This window comes from Helianthus annuus, chromosome 9 (assembly GCF_002127325.2).
Source record: "Helianthus annuus cultivar XRQ/B chromosome 9, HanXRQr2.0-SUNRISE, whole genome shotgun sequence".
Classification (NCBI taxonomy): domain Eukaryota; kingdom Viridiplantae; phylum Streptophyta; class Magnoliopsida; order Asterales; family Asteraceae; genus Helianthus; species Helianthus annuus.
This window is the reverse complement of record NC_035441.2, coordinates 162,432,729-162,454,689: the sequence shown is the minus strand read 5'-3', so window position 1 is coordinate 162,454,689 and position 21,961 is coordinate 162,432,729. Positions and strand designations below refer to the sequence as shown.

Here is a 21,961-nt window from a genome sequence, read left to right as displayed (position 1 = left end):
AACGGCTATATTTTTGCCTTCACATGGTCCGTCTTCAACGTCTCCTGGCTGCCGATCAGGACACCGCTGTCCCTATGGAAATGGTGTTGGGGGCATCGCCGGGCCTGGATGACCCCCACACCGAGTAGCCTTAATAAAAACAAATTTACTTGGAATTTCCATGTACATTTTTTCAAATAACTATAACAAATTATATACAAATCATCATCACAGTAAGATATTTAAAAAATCTAAAATACTTAAATTACATGATAATACAAATTCTATAAGATAGGTTTGCACTTCATTGGAAATTGGAAATTCTGGAACATTTCTTTTAAAAAAATAGTTCATTTTCCACATATTAAAGCTATCAAAATGAAGCACCATACAAGGGTAATAAAAAAAATAAAAAATAAAAAAAAATCGGTAAACAGGTATATGGCCCCAGATAATTAAACAGGTCGGGTTTCACCTAATATCACACCCGAATATCTATCCTATTACCCATCCCGGATGTTTTGAAGTTTTGTATTCTGGTCTAGTTTGGATAATAATCCCAATAATTCATTGTTAACCACCAACAGTCTCAACTTCAAAAATAACCACTAGTGGTCCCAACTATTAATATATTGGCCTCCAATGGACCCTGACTAACGGAACCCTAACCCCGTTAGTTGTTGGTCGCCGAAAAAAGGTTCTTAAATGTCTGATCTAAGGTTAAAAAGAGGTTTGAGACGAAAATGTTGAGTTTTCCGGACAAAAAGGAGTTTTCAGCAATCTCAATAACTAGGGTTTTTACTAGGAAAAGGTTCATAAAGGTCCAATCTAAGGTTATAAATAGATTTGGGTCGAAAATGTTGAGTTTTCCTACCAAAAAGAAGTTTTCAGCGACCTCAATGATCGGGACTTTTACTAGAAAAGGGTTTCTAAAAATCCGATCTAAAGTTACAAAGAACTATGGGACGAAAATGTTGAGTTTTTTGGCCAAAAAGAAGTTTTTCAACTGAAAACGTTTTTTCGTCGACCGCCGTTACGGTTACTTCTGTTAGCAATTAAATATTAACATAAGTAAAACCCAACTAAAATATTTTTTTAGAAACGATTTTTTTTTCTTTTTTAATAAACCTAACTAAAATATTACGAATGGATAGGAAAAGAAAAATGACTCATGTGACTGGAAAACATGTAGAGGAAGACAAGTCAGATGGCAGTTGCTACCATCTACACACAGCAGGCGCAAAATCGAAACACTAGACATATGAGATGATGACAATTGATGAACCACTAAAACAAAACCTTATGGAACACCTGACATAGATGATCGACAACCGCCCTGCTATCTACGCGCCAAACAAACATAGGAGTTCCTAGCATCTTTCAAAAACCCGGTATAACTTCTCCAGAGATGCTACCTACACAGCCAACATCACCAATGTTCTCAACATATCAACACATTATTTTATGTTAATAGACTAGTCTTGCCAAAATTTTATAGTTAGAATGGTTAATTAGTGAACTTTGTTTCTGGAGTCGTACTTTAGTTTAAGATATGGAGTCTTTATTTAGTTTCATATTTGAGTGCTTTAGGTTTCTTGTTTTATAATATGTTTGTTAGATATGATCAATAGATGGTTAAGTTATTTTAATTGTGTGATTTTGATTTATAGTTCATAATAAAAAAAAATAGTCAAACATGTTCGTTTAGTCTCCAACAATTGATATCAGAGCTTGTAAGCCGAGGAGTCAAAACTCAAAAGACAAAAAAATGGGTCGGAATAAGGAAAAGAGAGAGCATGGGTCGGAAGAAGAAAAAGAACAGAGAAAAGGGTTTAATAAATTGATGGCAATAAGAGTCGGCAAATTGACAGGCAGCAAAAGTGGTGCAAGTGCAACCGATTGTAGCACTCAACTTCTTACAAGTTGAACTCAATTGACAGTCAAGCGGGACGACGTTCTAAAGCAGTAGATTCACAGTATCAGAAAGACGTTTTATAGCAACCAGATAAGCAACATTTGGTGGTGCTTGATCTGTGCAGCGAATGAGACGGAAGCATCGCACGGTCCGATGCAGTTTCAAGACCAAATCACGATGTACATGACAAGAGAGATTCGGGTTGTTTTGAAGCCGTGTGGAGGTATCACGATGCTGAAATCGATGCAAAACGATACCGAATCGTAGCGATTGTGGGCTGCAAAAGTGAATCACCAGTGGGACTACAACGTCCAGTGATTTGGGCTAAGTTTAAGAAACAGTTCATTGTGCAATCAACAGCATGTTTCCAGGGTACGGTTTCAACCGACAGCAGGAACAAAGTTCGAGCAACTGATCTGATCAAGGGTGATCAACAATGGGTTTCAGTCAACAACAGCTTGTTGAAACAGAAGAGTTCGATCAGCAGGTTGGCTAAATTGAAGAATTGATCACCATCAAAGAGGTCTGATCAAACAGCTGGTGTTCATGTGTTATAAAGACATCAACAGGTTTTGTGATGCAAGATTATCTAATATTTATTTAAGTTTGAATTTCCTATTTTATTTTATTTCGTTTCCTATTAAGGTTATGATTCCCACCTATAAATTGGGATTTAGGGTTTTATAGTTATTCAATTTATGTTGATTATTGAATAGAAAGAACTATGATCTTGAACCTTTTTGGTTCTTTTTATCGTCATTAATTACTAATCGTTCTTGAGCCATTTGAATGCACTAGAAACTGCATCAAAATGAAACAGCAAAGTAGCTGGTTTTTCCTTCGGCAAGGAATAGTTTTTCAATCGGCGAACCAGGTTTGATCCAAGGAAGTGTTCTTGAAAGTGTGTATTGAACCAAGGTAAACATGGCACAGTGTTTTCACAAGTTGACAAAAACACGACTTGTTTAACCCGAATTTTCTTTTCTTTTATTTGTTTCATTATAATTCTTTAAAATTAGACGTTTACAACAAAAATACAAATGTATATAAAACAATTGCAATCAGACTATAAAAATTGATGACCATTCTCCTTCGATTTAAATTTTGTAAAAACATAGTCAATGAGTTTTACATTAAAAGTTTTGTTTTTTTTAAGTATAAAATTAAATGGGTCAACCCGTGACCCAAACGTGTTTAGCCTAAAACCATACACACAAACTACGTGTTAGGTTTGTGTTACGTCAAAATATTACATCTTAGGAAAATCATACCTGCACAAATGTTCCATTTGCAGCCATTGAAGTTGGGGGCTTAAAGAAAAGTCGCATAGAAGGAAATAGAACATGCTGTATTGACCATTCTCGCTGGGCCCACGCGTTCTCAGCTTCTGATATTAACTCGTCATCAACTCCTTCAATTTTGTTCAACAGACGTAGATCCAAATTATTGGTTTTAATACAATTTGTATAATTTAGACATTCACGTATAACTTTAGAGCAATCATACCTTCAACATCTCTCTTGTAAAAGTCCGAGTTATCACCTGATGGATTTGGCAGTAGAGGTGGATGCATAGCATAAAAGTTCCCGAGAGCAGCAGCTATTGTTTGAAAGCAAATTTTCTCATCATTCCACGCCACCTAAACAAAAAAACAAAACCACAATTTATGAACCAATGTATGATTATCAATCTCCTAAGAAGTTACTATACGAGAACTATGTTTCCAGTCTGCTGCTTTAAACCGTGTGTTACAACAATGGAGCCCAGCAGTTGGCCAACCAAATATTGTTTACTTCCAGTCGTCTTTAAAATGCTTTAAGTAATTAAAAAAAACTGTAACAAGCTGATGCAGTTTCGCGTGCGATCAAATGGCTCAAGAACAATTGACTAATCAAAGACTGATAAACGAACCAAAAGGTTCAAGAACATAGTTCTTTCTATTCAATAATAAACCAAAAACTGAATAAACAATTAACCCTAGACCCTAATTTATAACTATGAAAAAGATAAAATAGGAAATTCAAATTTTAAATAAAAATATAAGATATGATGATATGCCCCTGCATCATACTCCCCGTCTTCAAAAAAAACTCGTCCTCGAGTTTTGCCTTCGGACCAAAGCCGCCCGGATCAAATGGAAAATCAACCCTATTGCTTTTTATTATTAGCATCACGAACCACCTATACAACTTAACTTTACAGTTCATCTCGCCCAACTCGGGACATGTACCACCTGGGTCGAAGGCTCTCCATGCCTCTTTTTCCCTTGCCTCCTCACTAGGCTTAGAATGTTGATCACTACACTTGAGCTTCAAATATGATCCATTAAAATAATCCAATTTAAAAGTTTTGATTGAGTTGGGTTTGATTTGCAACCCAAGAGCAGATTGTTCTCCAAAGCCCACACCAGTAATTATATTTAATAAAAGTTGTGTATCAAGAGAACTTAGCACATCAGCATTATTCTTTTCACTTAAGGTTGCCACGTTTCTTGTGTCAAATATGATCCCAATATTTGAGCCCTTCAACGCATGATGTGGCACTACATCATAAGTATTTCCATCAATTGTGGTATAATCCCAATCTAATCCATCCAATAAGTGCATGGAATTTTCATACCCCTTAAAATCGTGATACCCCATATTTGAGGAACAAATATTGTTTCTTTCGTATAAGATTTCTAAATTAATAGAGTTTTCAAATTTCAAACCTACCTTATCTTGTGCGACAATCATTCCTTCCACAAATTTTGCCAGCATTAATGGAGTTTCCACACCACCGACTGCCTCAGCGCTACCAATAACCACCGTACTCATTGACGGACCACAACTAATGTCCATTTTCTCTCTTAAAACTTCTCGTACAAACGAACTTTCTTTCTCATCGGGTTCAATCCCATCATCATCGAAAATAGGTTTGTCTTCCGATAAAAACTCTTGATAGATCGGTTCGTAGAACCGGGTTGGGTGACAACCAAACGGATGCTCCTCTCCATCGCCACCTTCGTCCCAGACGACGGTGCTCGACTCGGTTTCCGTCTTGCCCATCTCCCGTTGCAACTCGAGATCTCGGACTCGTTGATGGAGTCGTCTGATCTCTTTAAGATCTCGGACTCGTTGATGGAGTCGTCTGATCTCTTTAAGATCTCGGACTCGTTGTCGGAGCCGTTTGATCTCTTCAAGATCTTGGACTCGTTGTCGGAGTCTTTTGATCTTAATAATATCACGTGGATCACGGTTTCTGATCTCGTTGCCTCGGCCGGCGGATCTACGATCACAGTTTAATCGATCTCCACGAACACGTGAATCACCAATGTTCTTTTCGATGCCTCGGTCGGCGACTCTTCGAAGAAAAAAACATTTGTCTTCACGTAGAGCCATTTGAAAACCAAAGCTCTGATACCAACTGATGCAGTTTCGCGTGCGATCAAATGGCTCAAGAACAATTGACTAATCAAAGACTGATAAACGAACCAAAAGGTTCAAGAACATAGTTCTTTCTATTCAATAATAAACCAAAAACTGAATAAACAATTAACCCTAGACCCTAATTTATAACTATGAAAAAGATAAAATAGAAAATTCAAATTTTAAATAAAAATATAAGATATGATGATATGCCCCTGCATCACAAGCATTCGTATTTATTATCCATGACATGATGCTTGCTGCTGTCTTAGTGTTATTATATGTTTATTCTGAGAGTTACTTCAATAATAATTTGCCACAAATCCAGGCATCAACAAGAAAAGCTAATGGTGCCCCTTCAATTGTTTGTCCTGTATGAATAAAGAAATTTAATATATACATTTATATATGTGTGTGTGTGTTGAGAGAGAGAGACATTCTTTTCTGCTTAATAATATGATGAGAAATGCAAAATGCATTTAAATCTATTGTTTTGAAAGGGACACACAAGAGAGTTATGTAACCGCTTATGTTTCTCTCTCCCAGTATTTATGATAACTCTTGATGCACAAATGCATTATGCCGGTGTTGTGCTTCTCAACATAGTACCGGTACAGTAACAAGCATGCCGTATAAGGGGGTGTGCGTGTAACTTACATCATTTCCCAGACATAAAACAAATTCCGGAACGCGGTCCATGTCAGGTGTGTGCTGGTCAAGTATGACAGGAAGTCTTGATAAATTGCCTTGTGGGTCCACATGGATGCCGAAATATTCATCAAGCATTTCAGCCTTTTCTGTGAGTAACTTCATGTTCATCTGTGTGTAAGATGATGAAGAGCGTAAGCTTTTGTTAGGTATGAAGCATTTGTTAATCTTTTAAGACTTCTTCTAGGACTATCGAACCATCCACTACCATTGTATTTACACGCTGATGCCATGATTAACGGAATAAACAATTCACAATATATGTCCCCAACTTGAGGAGTGTCTGCCTTTTTACAGAATATAACGGTGCAAAATAACATGACAGAGAAGTACTAAATAAAGTGAAGCAATTGAAAAGTAATCTTACATCAGCAATCTTTTCTTTTAAGTCATCGTTTTCAGTGCCTTCTGAATCTGGATCCTCTTCCCTCAATGCCAACATGATTAATTCTTGCAATGGAGCCGGATCACTTAATTGTATTGCATTAAAGTAACCAAATCTTTGTAGAACCAGTTGATACATGAGTTCTTTGCTACAAAAAGACAGTAATCAATAAAAGTATATAATAACAACTATGGGAATTACTTAGCAAAGTTAACTATAAAGATATGTCAAGTATAAGGGGACCCGGGGCGGTCTCCCCTTTTCCGTGATAGTATAACGGAATCCATTTATAACGCGTTATAGCCGGCCGCCGCTACCACTTCAACGCGTTAATCTTCCACGCGTTAATCATTTTCGTGATGGTGACAACGCGTTATGGGTTTATTTTTGTGAGGGTATTTGTTGGTTGGGGGGAATTGTTGGGTGTGGTGGTGAGTGATGACCACCCCCACTAAAAATGGTTGTGAGTGATGGAAAAATGGTCAATGACATGGCGAAACTTGATTGGTGCTTGTGAGTGATAAATTCTATCACTAGTGAACCACCCCTAGTCCCCTAATAAGTGATCAATTTACTTTGAGAAACAGATAAACAAAGCTAGCATATTACCTCAAATTTACAACATTAGCAAGATACAGATTAGTATTATGCTGAAGGAGAGCAAAAACATCATCAGCCATTCCAACATATGTGCAGTTCCTTACAATGTCCAAAAGACCTACAAAATATTAAGAAAGCACTGGCTTTACTAGCACAAAATCATACATTTCGAAAAAAAAAAAACTAAAGAAGAAGAGTTGACTGTGTACCAGAATGGCAACCATGTTCAAATTCATTGATAAGCTCCTGAACACTTGTAAGATCAGCAGTTTCTTTCGGATTTCTCCTTTGCTTGATTGAAGACCTGCAGTCAGGCGACAGTACATGCAAGTGTGAGCCCATGAGTGTTTATTTGAGAAAAAAAATGTTTTCTATAGATTCGTAACTTCAATGACTATTATAACCTCAATGAATTCAAACCACAGTTTTTTTCAAGTTGCCTAGAAGGCTTTACTTGCATGTAGGCATGCAACCTTCCAGAAGGATCCTGTAAATCCGTCCGCACCATTTTATATGGATATACTTTTTGGGACCCTTAAAATAAATACAAAAAGAAGTTAGAATATTAAGAGATCCATGTACAGTTATAGACCGATACAAGTCGAAAATAAAAAGGAAAGAGTAACAATTTGCATACCGGGAGTTGATGTGTTTATAGGAGAAGCTTTGTTTGCAGCTACTTTACTGGATGGAGAGCTATCCACTGCCTGTTCACCACATAAAATAAAAACCACAATCAATATAATATTATGTAACCTGATATAAATTCAGTTATTCACAAACTACGAAATGTAATAATAAAAGACTACTCACTACATGTTCTTGATACGTGCTCGAGTCATTGAAATTTCTTAACTTCGATTCTATTGTTGATTGTATTTTCTCAACAATGACCTCCTGGTTCAAAAGGCTCACCTGCATGAATATTATAAGTTATGAGTTTTAGAGTCAAAAGGATTATCCATCACTTAATAAGATAAAAAATCTAAAGATGATAAAAAAAATGAAATAGCATACAAAATTACGCAAGAAAGAACATTACCTCTCTCTTTGTGGGATGCACATTAACATCAACATGCTCAGGAGGTAAGATAATTGACATATATACGAAAGGCTTTGATGCTTTGGGCAGAGTTGCAGCATATACAATTTCAATTGCCCTCTTCAGAGCAGTACACTCAACTAATCTTTCTGCAAAAAAAGGGAAGTTATGTATAGAAGTCAATAAACTAGCAGCGGTCAAAGTAACATAAGATGTTGATTACATACCATTGATATAGAGAATCATGGTAGTCTTCTTTGCGGAGTAATTGAAATCGGATATATAACCATTCATTTCAAAAACTGAACTAGAAGAATTAGCATCTGAAGCTTCAATTTCTATCAGACTACGAGCAACTGAGGCCCCATAAACAGATCTGATTGCATCAAGCCTTGAAGACACAGCAACTGAGTGAACATCAGCTTTAGATGCACCATGCTAAACAGATGGAATAGTAGACATGTAGAAGATATTAAAACAATGATAAAATATACCAAGTAGAATAATTTAAAACTATTGGTAAGGTACATATAATAACTTTATTTTTAAAGGCAACAACAATTACTTAAGCTACTCACCTTTTTGCATGAGAAGCTCACGTTTTTGTGATGGATCGCAAACCGACTTAGCAGATCTATAATTTTTGGATAATCATCAGCAGAGCTCTGAAGAGATTTCCTTCGCGCAATCATGTTATAGAATAAATTCTCAATCTGATAGAAACACATGCATCATCAATCAAAAGAGGATCTTTTACATGTTCAGAATCTTATCAAAACCACCGGACACACATTTAAACATACAAAAACCACCATAAATGTTGCGAAGTTAACAGTTACCATTCTTATCAAAACACACACACCAAGCAAACATTGTCTAACATACAAGTGTATATGAAAGAACAGATCCCCACCACTATCTGAGTCCCCTTCACAGCAGCACAAGCCCTAGGTTCATGCTCCATCACGCCATCTCTATACGATACCCTAACACACAAAAAACAGAATCAAACTCAATCCAATATAAGGAGTAATAGCAAACTAACAAAAACAACACACCTATAACCATGCAACTGACCACTAGTTATAGTGGTGACTGTAACATGAGCAACATAAGTCATGCTTGCTAGGGCTTCTCCTCTAAACCCCATAGACTTAATCGACTGCAAATCTTCAAATGCCGAAAGCTTCGATGTCGTATGCCTCTCACACAGAATCGGTAAATCCTCATACTGTAACAAAAATTCACCTCTACGTCAAAAATCCCAAAATTCAAAATACAACAATTAACAAAAACTAGACTAATTTAAACATAAAATTAAACAGTTTCTACAGCTTATTATTGATGAATTTGTGAAGTAGTTTATATACAGAAATAAACAGTTGGAATGAGTTAGGGTTTTACGCGGATTCCGTGGCCATCGTCGGAGACTTGGATGAATTTGAGGCCTCCGTCCTTAACAGAGACGTTGATGGAGGTAGAACCGGCATCGAGGCTGTTTTCGATGAGCTCCTTGACGGCGGATACGGGGCGTTGGATGACCTCACCGGCAGCGATACGGTTGACGACGGACTCGTCGAGACGGTGGATCCTCGGTGGATCTTGTGATGGAGGAGGATCGAGTGTGTCTGTTTCCATAGGGTGTGGTGGTGGTGATGGTGGTTCCCTCGTTTCGAATTCCATTGCCGGAGTAGGTGAATGGTGGCTTCCTACCGCCGTAAGATGTCTCGGTGGCACCAATTTGGCGGCAAAATAAAGCCCAGTTTAGATTATTGTGATGATTATTTCGTAACCTTATATTATTTTTTTTATTTCTTATTTGAGAGATGTTAAAGGGTTGTTTCGCTAAGCTTATTGGAATGACTTATTTACTTATTTGCTTATTTGAAAAGCAAATAAGTCATAATGGAATGACTTATTTACTTATTCCTCTCATATAATAAGCTAACCCAAACACCTTTTAACTTTTCGAAAGTAAATAAATCACTAAAATAAGCTTAGCCAAACAGCCCCTAAATCACACTTATGATCCTCCTCCTATTTCAACACTTTTAATTTTGCAATAAGACTACTCTAGACCTTAGACTGTGTTGTGAAGTAGGGTGCGCGCGAGAGGGAGGGCATGTTGACTCGAGGGGTGCGACACGCCACCAAACTGTGGTTGTGAGAAGAGCGTGGGGGCGGGCGTGTGGGGCTTCTAGTGGGTAAGAGGTGTGGGAAGTTGTACGCGAGGAGGAGGCAATGGATTAGGCTAATGTGAACCCTTTCGCGTATTTCACATCCACCACAATACATAGTTTTACACGAAGGAGCAACTTATCAATATACCTTAGGGGTTGTTTGTTTAGCTCTTGGGGCTCTTAATAGTTCGGACCTTTTACTGGTTCAACACTTATTGGTTCACATTGTTTGTTTCGCGAACAGATGTCTGAATGGTTCAGACATTTGCTTCTGAATGGTTAAGTATTATACTAAGGGGCTGTTTGACAAATTCTGAATGGTTAAGTGCTGAACCAATAAGAGGTCTGAATCATTAAGTGTTGAACCAGTAAGAGGTCTGAACCATTAAGAACCAGTATCATTCTTATCTGTTTAGAGCCAAATGTCTGACGACTTCAGATTAAAGGTCTTAACCATTCAGACTTAGTATAATACTTAACCATTCAGAAGCAGATGTCTGAACCATTCAGACATATGTTCGCGAAACAAACAGTCTGAACCATTAAGTGCTGAACCAGTAAGAGGTCTGAACCATTAAGATACCCATTAAAAGCTAAACAAACAGCCGCTAAGTCTGAATGGTTAAGACCTCAAATCTGAAGTGGTCAAACATTTGCCTCTAAACAGATAAACATTATACTGGCTCTTAATGGTTCAAACCGCTTAATGGTTCAGCACTTAACGATTCAGACCTCTTATTGGTTCAGCACTTAACCATTCAGAAGTTATCAAACAGCCCCTTAGTAACGGTAGTCTACAAACTCTCTAATCGTAATTTTTTTGTTTCTAATCCGCATATATATCACCAATGCTCTTGATTTTCTTGACTGTATATCTCTTAAATGTCAACATATACACGTGTGATTTAGCTAACGAAAATTTTTCAATGCCGAGAACCTTGATCAGAGAGTAAAAAATAGGCGTAAGGTTCACAATGGTGTAAAACTATAATGGGATATACCGGGCTAGGATTCGAGTTACAGGAACAAGGGCCAAACCAACCACCCAAGAATGGAATCGTCGAGCGAAAACACTTGACAACCTCCTGGAAGCAGCTTTTCTTGCCACCAGACCTTTCTCCATCAATTAGGAATCTGATGCCGTCACTAAACACATTCCTTAAATTGTAGCCATTTTTTGAGTGTTTATTTTCTGGTGTCTAATCCGCATATATATCACCATTGCTCTTGATTTTCTTAACTGTATATCTCTTAAATGTCAACATATACACGTGTGATTTAGTTTACGAAGATTTTTCAATGCCGAGAACCTCGATCACAGAGTAAAAAAGGCATAAAGTTCACAATGGTGTAAAACTAAAATGGGATATACCGGGCTAGGATTCGAGTTATAGGAACAAGGGCCAAACCAACCACCCAAGAATGGAATCGTCGAGCGAAAACACTTGACAACCTCCTAGAAGCAGCTTTTCTTACCACCAGACCTTTCTCCATCAATTAGGAATCTGATGTCGTCACTAAACACATTCCTTAAATTGAAGCCATTTTTTAGTGTTTATTTTTTGGTGTCTAATCCGCACATATATCACCATTGCTCTTGATTTTCTTAACTGTATATCTCTTAAATGTCAACATATACACGTGTGATTTAGTTTACGAAGATTTTTCAATGCCGAGAACCTCGATCAGAGAGTAAAAAGGCATAAGGTTCACAATGGTGTAAAACTAAAATGGGATATACCGGACTAGGATTCGAGTTACAGGAACAAGGGCCAAACCAACCACCCAGGAATGGAATCGTCGAGCGAAAACACCTGACAACCTCCTTGTAACATCCCATAAATTATAAGAAGGGATATTTTAATATTTAAAAGTTTTATGAATAGTTGTGATTATTTTGTAAATAACCTAAAGAAAGTTTATTAAAATGTGAAGGGGTATTAATGAACAATAAACCAACATGGAGGGTAGAGAATGTAAAAAAATTTATAAAATCAATTAGTAAAATTAACAACCCAGTACTTCTGGGGTGAGTGGGTCGCGACCAGGGAGTGGAGAAAGGGGGAAAACCCTAGCTTGATCAATTAACAACAAAATCCGTACGATTATGGAGGATTCATGTTACAAATCGAATGCTAGTGTCTAAATACTCACTAATCCAAGTGTTTTGAGCATAAGGTAAGATGAAATCTCATATTTTTATGTACGTTGATGAATTAGGGTTTACACCAATTCGTGAATCAGTATGAAATTAAGTTGCATGTGAGTTAGAATCAACATATAGAAGGTGTATTGTACTTGAATATGATTTACTAAAGACTTTGGGAAAAACCCACTTGTTATAGTATGATGATTAGTAAGTATTTGATTAGTTGAGTAAATTTTCAAGTGTAATTGTATGATAGATAGAATATTGGTGGATGATATTGTGTAGAATGAATATTTGAGCTAAAATTGGTTGAACGTGTGAAATATGATGTATTCTAGGGGATTTATGCATAAACTATGTGTACATAAGGCTTGGGAAGTTGTACGCACATTAGGTGTTTGATGAAATGCCTCAATGATAATCTAAGTAGCCTTGAATAAATCGTGAGCGAATGGTTTTGTATGTTGAAAGTTAATGCATTGTTAATTGTTATAAAAGTAGCTTTGATACTTGAAAGTATGGTTATGAATGTAAGGACTATGATCTAAATAAGAACGAATTCGTGTAGGATCGAAAGAAGAAGGAACTAGTTCCGGATCACAAACAAAGGCACAAGATCGAGGTAAGTTCGTTACTTACATGTTTAGTTGTGAGTTTATTAATTTGTCCCTTTGATAATTGATTTTCAAATTAAAGTCATTGTTTCGATTGAGATAGTGAAGGAAGGAGTCCGTATCGGTCCATGTCGAATGGGTCAGTTCGGGTTCGAGTGAGAATGAATTTAGGGGAAGTTTTCTCCATGATCCGTACTAAACGGGTTAATGGAAGTGAATGAGAAATAGTTATGCCAAATCGACTAGAATGAATTGGGAAAAGAAATAAGAATGATTGGTAAGATATCTAGTAGAACCGTGAATACGAATTGTAATGGAACGAAAATGCCATGTATTCTTCACTAATATAATTTGTTGGATGATTGTAGGTAAAGCACAAGTATAAAGTCATCGCGTCGCTCGGATACGAACACACCTTGATCACCCGTGATGCGCTTCCGCAACTTTTGTAGTAACCTTATTAGTTAAAAGCTCTTGTTAAAGTTAGTGGTGTTGAAGTTTTGAACTTTAACTAGATGTTTGTGAATATTTAAGTATCTTAAACTTGATGTTTTGAAACGGTAGTTTAAATGTTAAGGTCCTTCTTATGTTTTTCTGAAGGTGTCGTTATTTGAGTATTTTGATATATTATAAACAGGGAAATTGTTCAAAATGCGAACGGGTCATGCCCAAATTTTAAATTTTGGTGATTAAATTATGTGTCGTTTTTGTAACTTTCAAGCATGAAATTAGAGGGTGTCACAAGTTGGTATCAGAGCCTAGGTTTGAGGGATTCGAGTATCAAGTGCTCGAACTCAAACCGAAAGCTCATGTGATGTGGGTGTTCGATCCGCGGCGCGAAACAAGTAAGTAATTTTAAGACTTTAAATTCTTGCATAATGAATAAAATGGTCGAGGATGTGATGAAATGTTACGGGACGGTTTCGGGAGGCTTAGGGGTTAATCCGGGTCATGATGGATAGATTGGGGATGGTTCGGGCTATAACGAAACCTGGAAAATGGTCAAATATGCAAAAAATAAATAAATCAGCATCAGCAACACAGGAGGGGCGTCGCCGACGGCCCCTGGCCCGTCGCCGACGGCCCCTGAGGTTCCGACGGGCTAATTAACTGTCGACGGGTTAAACCAGTCGACGCAACTTTTTAAAGGGCGTCGCCGACGGCCCCATGTCCGTCGCCGACGGCCTGCGTAAAAACAGAAACACTGATTTCCTTGTTTTGTCTCGTGAGACGACCCGAACCTCCCGAAACCTGTTCGCCGACTCTTGGGGAGCCCCGGTAGACGACTAAAACTAATAAACGAAGTATGTGCGTGTAAATTTACCTAGTAAAAACGTATTAGGAATGAAACCTTCCGAAAGTATGAACAAGAATGAGTAAAAGAACAATGGTGTAAGTTGTGATTAACATATGAATGCTCCTTGAACATCTTAGAATGTGATATAAGAATGCATGAGAATGTGACTTATCTACAGATGATGAATGTTAATAAAAGAAAGAAATGCTTTATGTAGATGACGGACTCAAGTAATGTAGATGATGCTGAAATAGCCCGACAAGAGGCACTCAATAATAAGATGATGGAAGCAGCAGAAAAAGTGATGAATGCTAACCTTCCCAAGTTAGCTCAAGAAGTCGAGAGCCGAGTCTTGGGGGTTGTTGATGAGATGATGGCCAGCAAGATTGAGGAGTTAAAAGGAAATGATCGAAGGGTCCAGGACTAAAAGTAAGGAACGAAGGTGTACATATAAGGATTTTATGGCATGTAGTCCCTTTTCATATAATGGGGAGGTGGATCCGATAAAGTGTCAAATATGGATAGCAAACATTGAAGCCGTATTTGTACGTAGTCGATGTGAGAAAGAAGATCAAGTAATGTTTGCTACGGGTCAGCTTCAGCAACAAGCTAAAGATTGGTGGGATACCAAATGTAAAGAAATAGGGGAAGCAAGACTCCAAACCTTAACATGGCAAGAATTCAAGGAGTTGTTCCTAAAACATCATTGCTCGCAATCGGCAATTGATAGAATACAAGATGAGTTCTTGCATCTTCGCCAACAGAATGAGTCTATTGATGAAATTACCAACATATTCTATGATAAGTTAAAGTTCTGTGATGATTTCGTCAAATCTGAAAGGATGAAGATAAATCGGTATTATGGAATGTTGAAGGCCGAGTATAGGGAGTTCATTACCCCTTCGAAGTGTGAAACTTTGGGTGAACTTATCAACTTAGCCCGGGATAGAGAGATAGAACTGAAGCGACAAGTGGAAAGAGGAGAGAAACGACCTGCTGAAAAGCCATCAACTATGAATCCATCCAAGAAGCCTAAGCAACACGACACTAGAAGTAAAGGAGGGTCTAAAAGTAGTATTCCCCCATGCAAAACTTGTGGAAAGCTTCACACTGGAGAATGTTTAATGGGAAAGAAGGGGTGTTACAACTGTGGTCAAGAGGGACATCCTTATTTTAAGTGCCCTAGTCCCGTAAGGACGTGTTTCAATTGCTTCACTCCTGGTCATGTAAAAGCTGAATGTCCGAAGCTTAAACAACAAGGGCAGAAAGATGAAAAGAAGAATGAAAATCAGAAGGCTCGGGGAAGAATGTTTCAGATTACTACCGAGGAAGCCAAGGTTTCACCGAATGTCGTATCAGGTATTTTCTTAATCAACCAAATACCCGTGAATGTGTTATTTGATTCCGGTGCTAGTAAATCTTTCGTATCAGATGAGCTTATGTGTTACCCCTCCTTTAGAAAGGAACGAATGCCCATGCCTTTAGAAGTAGAAGTAGCGGATAGTAAAAGTTATTTGTTGTATGAAGTTTGCAAAAATTGTAAGATCACCATAGAAAGCAAAGAATTCGAAATAGATCTCATTCCTATGACTTTGGGGGAGTTTAAAGTAGTAGTAGGGATGGATTGGTTATCCCGCTATCACGCGGAAATTCGATGCGAGGCAAAAGTCATTCATCTATTCTCACCTAGTGGGGCTCGAATAAGTATTCGTGGAGAAAGAAAGCTAGAAACAAAACTGTGCACGATTGTCGAAGCGGTTAAGTACGCAAGAAATGAGGGTAGGGTCTACTTGCCTTATGTTGTGGATACAAGACAGAAGGTACCTGAATTTGGAGAAGTAGAAGTGGTGAATGAGTATGCGGATGTGTTTCCGGATGAATTACCGGGATTACCACCTGAGCGAGAGGTGGAATTCCGAATCGAATTAAACCCGAGTTCCAAGCCCATGGCTAAAGCTCCCTATAAGTTAGCTCCCACTGAGACGCGAGAGCTAATGACACAGATACAGGAATTACTCGATAAGGGTTTCGTACGCCCGAGTGTGTCGCCTTGGGGAGCCCCGGTACTATTTGTGAAAAAGAAAGACGGCACGATGCGCATGTGTATAGATTATCGAGATTTGAACAAGTTGACCGTGAAAAATAAATACCCTTTACCTCGAATAGATGATCTTTTTGACCAATTGCAAGGAGCAAGTTGGTTCTCAAAATTTGATTTGCGTTCGGGGTATCATCAACTTCGGGTACGAGAAGAAGATGTTGCGAAAACTGCGTTCAGGACCCGATATGGGCATTACGAGTTTTTAGTAATGCCATTCGGGCTGACTAACGCCCCGGCCGCTTTCATGGACCTGATGAATAGAGTATGCCGGCCCATGTTAGATAAGTCTGTTATAATGTTTATAGATGACATCTTGGTGTACTCTCGTAGTAGAGCCGAACATGCAAATCATTTGCGTGAAGTATTAGAGATTCTTCGGAAAGAGAAGCTTTATGCAAAATTTTCCAAATGTGCCTTCTGGCTTAGAGAGGTGCAATTTCTTGGCCACGTCATTAATAAGGATGGTGTCTTGGTAGACCCAACTAAAGTAGAGGTTGTTATGAACTGGGTTCCTCCTAAGAACCCGAGTGAAGTGAGGAGTTTTCTGGGTTTGGCTGGGTATTACCGAAGGTTTATACAGGATTTTTCCAAAATATCATTACCTTTAACCAAACTAACCAAGAAGAATGAGAAATTTGTGTGGGGAATTGAGCAAGAAAAAGCTTTCCAAACTTTAAAGAGTAAGCTGTCTGACGCCCCAATTCTAACCTTACCCGAGGGTTCAGAAGACTTGGTAGTATACACTGATGCTTCACATTAGGGCTTGGGGGCTGTTTTAATGCAACGGGGTAAAGTGATAGCTTACGCTTCAAGGCAGCTTAAACCACATGAAAGCAACTACCCAACACACGATCTAGAATTAGCTGCAGTAGTATTCGCGTTGAAACTGTGGCGACATTATTTGTACGGAATTAAATGCACCATATATTCGGACCACAAGAGTCTCAAGTATTTCTTCGATCAAAAAGACTTGAATATGAGACAACGAAGGTGGTTAGAATTAATTAAGGACTACGATTGTGAAATCCTTTATCATCCGGGGAAGGCCAATGTTGTAGCAGATGCGTTAAGCCGGAAGGAATACCCATCACCCATACAAGTCAAGTCAATGAAAATGACTGTCACCCCTAAACTTTTGGAGTCGATCAAAGAGGCCCAAACAAAATCCTTAAATGCTAGTGATCCGAAGAAGGAAAGAATGAAAGGCTTAATTGGAGAATTAAAAATGAATGCTGATGGTATCATGACCAGATACGGCCGAATTTGGGTACCTTGGTTATCCGAGGTGAAGTCACTATTGCTAGAGGAGGCTCACAAATCTCGCTATACGGTGCACCATGGGGCAACAAAAATGTATCAAGATTTAAAGAAAGGATATTGGTGGCCTGGAATGAAACGTGACATTGTTAAGTACGTGGCTAAGTGCTTGACATGTTCCCAAGTGAAGGCGGAGCACCAAAAACCGTATGGTAAATTGCAATCTTTAGAGATACTAGTTTGGAAGTGGGAGGACATAACCATGGATCTTATTACAAAGCTACCCAGAACGAAACGAGGTCACGACGCTATTTGGGTTATAGTCGACCGACTTACAAAGAGCGCTCACTTTTTACCCATACGAGAAACTATTTCATCCGAAAAGTTGGTAGAAATTTATATGAATGAAATAATTGCTCGTCACGGAGTACCCGTGTCTATTGTGTCAGATCGTGACACAAGATTCACGTCTCGTTTTTGGCGAAAATTTCACGAAGATGTGGGCACAAGCTTGCGACTAAGTACCGCATACCATCCGCAGACGGATGGACAGTCGGAAAGGACTATACAAACGTTAGTAGATATGTTGAGGGCTTGTGTCATAGACCTTGGGGGTAATTGGGACAACCATTTACCTTTGGTAGAGTCCGCGTACAACAACAGCTATCAAAGTAGTATCAAAATGGCGCCATACGAAATGTTGTACGGTAGAAAGTGTAGAACTCCTGTATGCTGGGGAGAAATCGGGCAACGGGAACTCGCACCTAAAGATGTTGTGGCAATAACGAATGAAAAGATTGATCAAGTCCGAGCTCAGTTAAAGGCAGCGCAAGATAGACAAAAATCCTATGCAGATAAAAGAAGGCGCCCCATTGAATTTCAAGAAGGGGATCGAGTGTTTTTAAAAGTCTCGCCGTGGAAGGGTATAATACGGTTCCGTAAACGGGGAAAATTGGGCCCCCGGTACATCGGACCGTTCAAAGTAATGGCCGTGTTGGTAAAGTGGCATATCGGTTAGAATTACCCCCGGCTCTAAATGGAATCCATAACACGTTTCACGTGTCTCAACTAAGGAGATGCCTTGCGGACGATACAGTGCATGTGTCACTTGATGATATTGAATTGGATGATAAACTGAATTATATTGAAAAGCCGGTGGCTATCAAAGATTCCAAAATAACGTATCTACGAAACAAGGCCATTCGACAAGTTTTAGTGCAATGGCAGCATCGGAAAGTATCGGATCTAACCTGGGAATCTGAAGATGAAATGCGAAAGCACTACCCGTCTCTTTTTGGTACGTATTAAGGTTTCGGGGACGAAACCTCTTATAAGGAGGGTAGATTTGTAACATCCCATAAATTATAAGAAGAGATATTTTAATATTTAAAAGTTTTATGAATAGTTGTGATTATTTTGTAAATAATCTAAAGAAAGTTTATTAAAATGTGAAGGGGTATTAATGAACAATAAACCAACATGGAGGGTAGAGAATGTAAAAAAATTTATAAAATCAATTAGTAAAATTAACAACCCAGTACTTCTGGGGTGAGTGGGTCGCGACCAGGGAGTGGAGAAAGGGGGAAAACCCTAGCTTGATCAATTAACAACAAAATCCGTACGATTATGGAGGATTCATGTTACAAATCGAATGCTAGTGTCTAAATACTCACTAATCCAAGTGTTTTGAGCATAAGGTAAGATGAAATCTCATATTTTTATGTACGTTGATGAATTAGGGTTTACACCAATTCGTGAATCAGTATGAAATTAAGTTGCATGTGAGTTAGAATCAACATATAGAAGGTGTATTGTACTTGAATATGATTTACTAAAGACTTTGGGAAAAACCCACTTGTTATAGTATGATGATTAGTAAGTATTTGATTAGTTGAGTAAATTTTCAAGTGTAATTGTATGATAGATAGAATATTGGTGGATGATATTGTGTAGAATGAATATTTGAGCTAAAATTGGTTGAACGTGTGAAATATGATGTATTCTAGGGGATTTATGCATAAACTATGTGTACATAAGGCTTGGGAAGTTGTACGCACATTAGGTGTTTGATGAAATGCCTCAATGATAATCTAAGTAGCCTTGAATAAATCGTGAGCGAATGGTTTTGTATGTTGAAAGTTAATGCATTGTTAATTGTTATAAAAGTAGCTTTGATACTTGAAAGTATGGTTATGAATGTAAGGACTATGATCTAAATAAGAACGAATTCGTGTAGGATCGAAAGAAGAAGGAACTAGTTCCGGATCACAAACAAAGGCACAAGATCGAGGTAAGTTCGTTACTTACATGTTTAGTTGTGAGTTTATTAATTTGTCCCTTTGATAATTGATTTTCAAATTAAAGTCATTGTTTCGATTGAGATAGTGAAGGAAGGAGTCCGTATCGGTCCATGTCGAATGGGTCAGTTCGGGTTCGAGTGAGAATGAATTTAGGGGAAGTTTTCTCCATGATCCGTACTAAACGGGTTAATGGAAGTGAATGAGAAATAGTTATGCCAAATCGACTAGAATGAATTGGGAAAAGAAATAAGAATGATTGGTAAGATATCTAGTAGAACCGTGAATACGAATTGTAATGGAACGAAAATGCCATGTATTCTTCACTAATATAATTTGTTGGATGATTGTAGGTAAAGCACAAGTATAAAGTCATCGCGTCGCTCGGATACGAACACACGTTGATCACCCGTGATGCGCTTCCGCAACTTTTGTAGTAACCTTATTAGTTAAAAGCTCTTGTTAAACTTAGTGGTGTTGAAGTTTTGAACTTTAACTAGATGTTTGTGAATATTTAAGTATCTTAAACTTGATGTTTTGAAACGGTAGTTTAAATGTTAAGGTCCTTCTTATGTTTTTCTGAAGGTGTCGTTATTTGAGTATTTTGATATATTATAAACAGGGAAATTGTTCAAAATGCGAATGGGTCATGCCCAAATTTTAAATTTTGGTGATTAAATTATGTGTCGTTTTTTTAACTTTCAAGCATGAAATTAGAGGGTGTCACACTCCTGGAAGAAGCTTTTCTTGCCACCATACCTTTCTCCATCAATTAGGAATCTGATGTCGTCACTAAACACATTCCTTAAACTGTAGCCATTTTTTGAGTGTTTATTTTTTGGTGTCTAATCCGCATATATATATCACCATTGCTCTTGATTTTCTTGACTATATATCTCTTAAATGTCAACATATACACGTGTGACATAGTTTACGAAGATTTTTCAATGTCGAGAACCTCGATCAGACAGTAAAAAAGGCGTAAGTTCACAATGCTGTAAAACTAAAATGGGATATACCGAGCTAGGATTCGAGTTACAGGAACAAGGGTCAAACCAACCACCCAAGAATGGAATCGTCGAGCGAAAACTCCTGACAACCTCCTGGAAGTAGCTTTTCTTGCCACCAGACCTTTCTCCATCAATTAGTTATCTGATGCCGTCACTAAACACATTCCTTAAATTGTAGCCATTTTTTGAGTGTTTATTTTTTGGTGTCTAATCTGCATAGATATCACCATTGCTCTTGATTTTCTTGACTGTATACATATTAAATGTCAACATATACACGTGGGATTTAGTTTACGAAGATTTTTCAATGCCTAGAATCTCGATCAGAGAGTAAAAAAGGCGTAAGGTTCACAATGGTGTAAAACTAAAATGGGATATGCCCGACTAGGATTCGAGTTACAGGAACAAGAACCAAACCAACCACCCAAGAATGGTATCGTCGAGCGAAAACACTTGACAACCTCCACGAAGGAGCTTTTCTTGCCACCAGACCTTTCTCCATCAATTAAGAATCTGATGCCGTCACTAAACACTTTCCTTAAATTGTAGTCATTTTTTAAGTGTTTATTTTTTGGTGTCTAATACACATATATATCACCATTGCTCTTAAATTTGTTGACTGTATATCTCTGAAATGTCAACATATACACGTGTGATTTAGTTTACGAAGATTTTCCAATGCTGAGAACCATGATCAGAGAGTAAAAACGGTGTAAGGTTCACAATGGTGTAAAACTAAAATGGGATATACCGGGTTCGGATTCGAGTTACAGGAACAACGGCCAAACCAACCACCTAAGAATGGAATCGTCGAGCGAAAACACTTGACAACCTCCTGGAAGCAGCTTTTCTTGCCACCAGACCATTCTCCATCAATTAGAAATCTGATTCCGTCACTAAAAAACATTTCTTAAATTGTAGCCATTTTTTGTGTGTTTTTATTTGTTGTCTAATCCGCATATATATCACCATTGCTCTTGATTTTCTTGACTGTATACCTCTTAAATGTCAACATATACA

The 21,961-nt window shown here is 38.0% G+C and overlaps 1 protein-coding gene and 2 long non-coding RNA genes across 4 annotated transcripts; 2 read left to right on the top strand and 1 right to left on the bottom strand.

The window, feature by feature from the left end:
- Positions 1 to 1,067: 1,067 nt before the first annotated feature.
- LOC110879316 (DNA mismatch repair protein MLH1) lies at positions 1,068 to 9,815 on the bottom strand. The gene is made up of 16 exons (XM_022127759.2): positions 9,441 to 9,815; positions 9,095 to 9,267; positions 8,950 to 9,022; positions 8,615 to 8,749; positions 8,264 to 8,474; positions 8,037 to 8,185; positions 7,808 to 7,909; positions 7,632 to 7,701; positions 7,399 to 7,528; positions 7,204 to 7,298; positions 7,004 to 7,112; positions 6,377 to 6,542; positions 5,959 to 6,120; positions 3,401 to 3,533; positions 3,166 to 3,305; positions 1,068 to 1,394 (listed from the first exon to the last, which is right to left on the bottom strand). The coding sequence occupies exons 1-16, from the start codon at positions 9,717 to 9,719 to the stop codon at positions 1,350 to 1,352; spliced, it is 2,172 nt and encodes a 723-aa protein (XP_021983451.1). The 5' UTR covers positions 9,720 to 9,815; the 3' UTR covers positions 1,068 to 1,349.
- Positions 9,816 to 12,259: 2,444 nt separating this feature from the next.
- Positions 12,260 to 13,572, top strand: LOC110874874. Of its 2 annotated transcripts, XR_004867712.1 has the most exons (4): positions 12,260 to 12,394; positions 12,934 to 12,987; positions 13,083 to 13,256; positions 13,348 to 13,572. It is a non-coding gene; the product is annotated as an uncharacterized LOC110874874 (long non-coding RNA). The 2 variants fall into 2 exon arrangements; XR_002556293.2 differs by lacking the exon at positions 13,083 to 13,256.
- Positions 13,573 to 19,196: 5,624 nt separating this feature from the next.
- On the top strand, positions 19,197 to 20,509 carry LOC110874875. Its single transcript, XR_002556294.2, has 4 exons — positions 19,197 to 19,331; positions 19,871 to 19,924; positions 20,020 to 20,193; positions 20,285 to 20,509. It is a non-coding gene; the product is annotated as an uncharacterized LOC110874875 (long non-coding RNA).
- Positions 20,510 to 21,961: the final 1,452 nt, after the last annotated feature.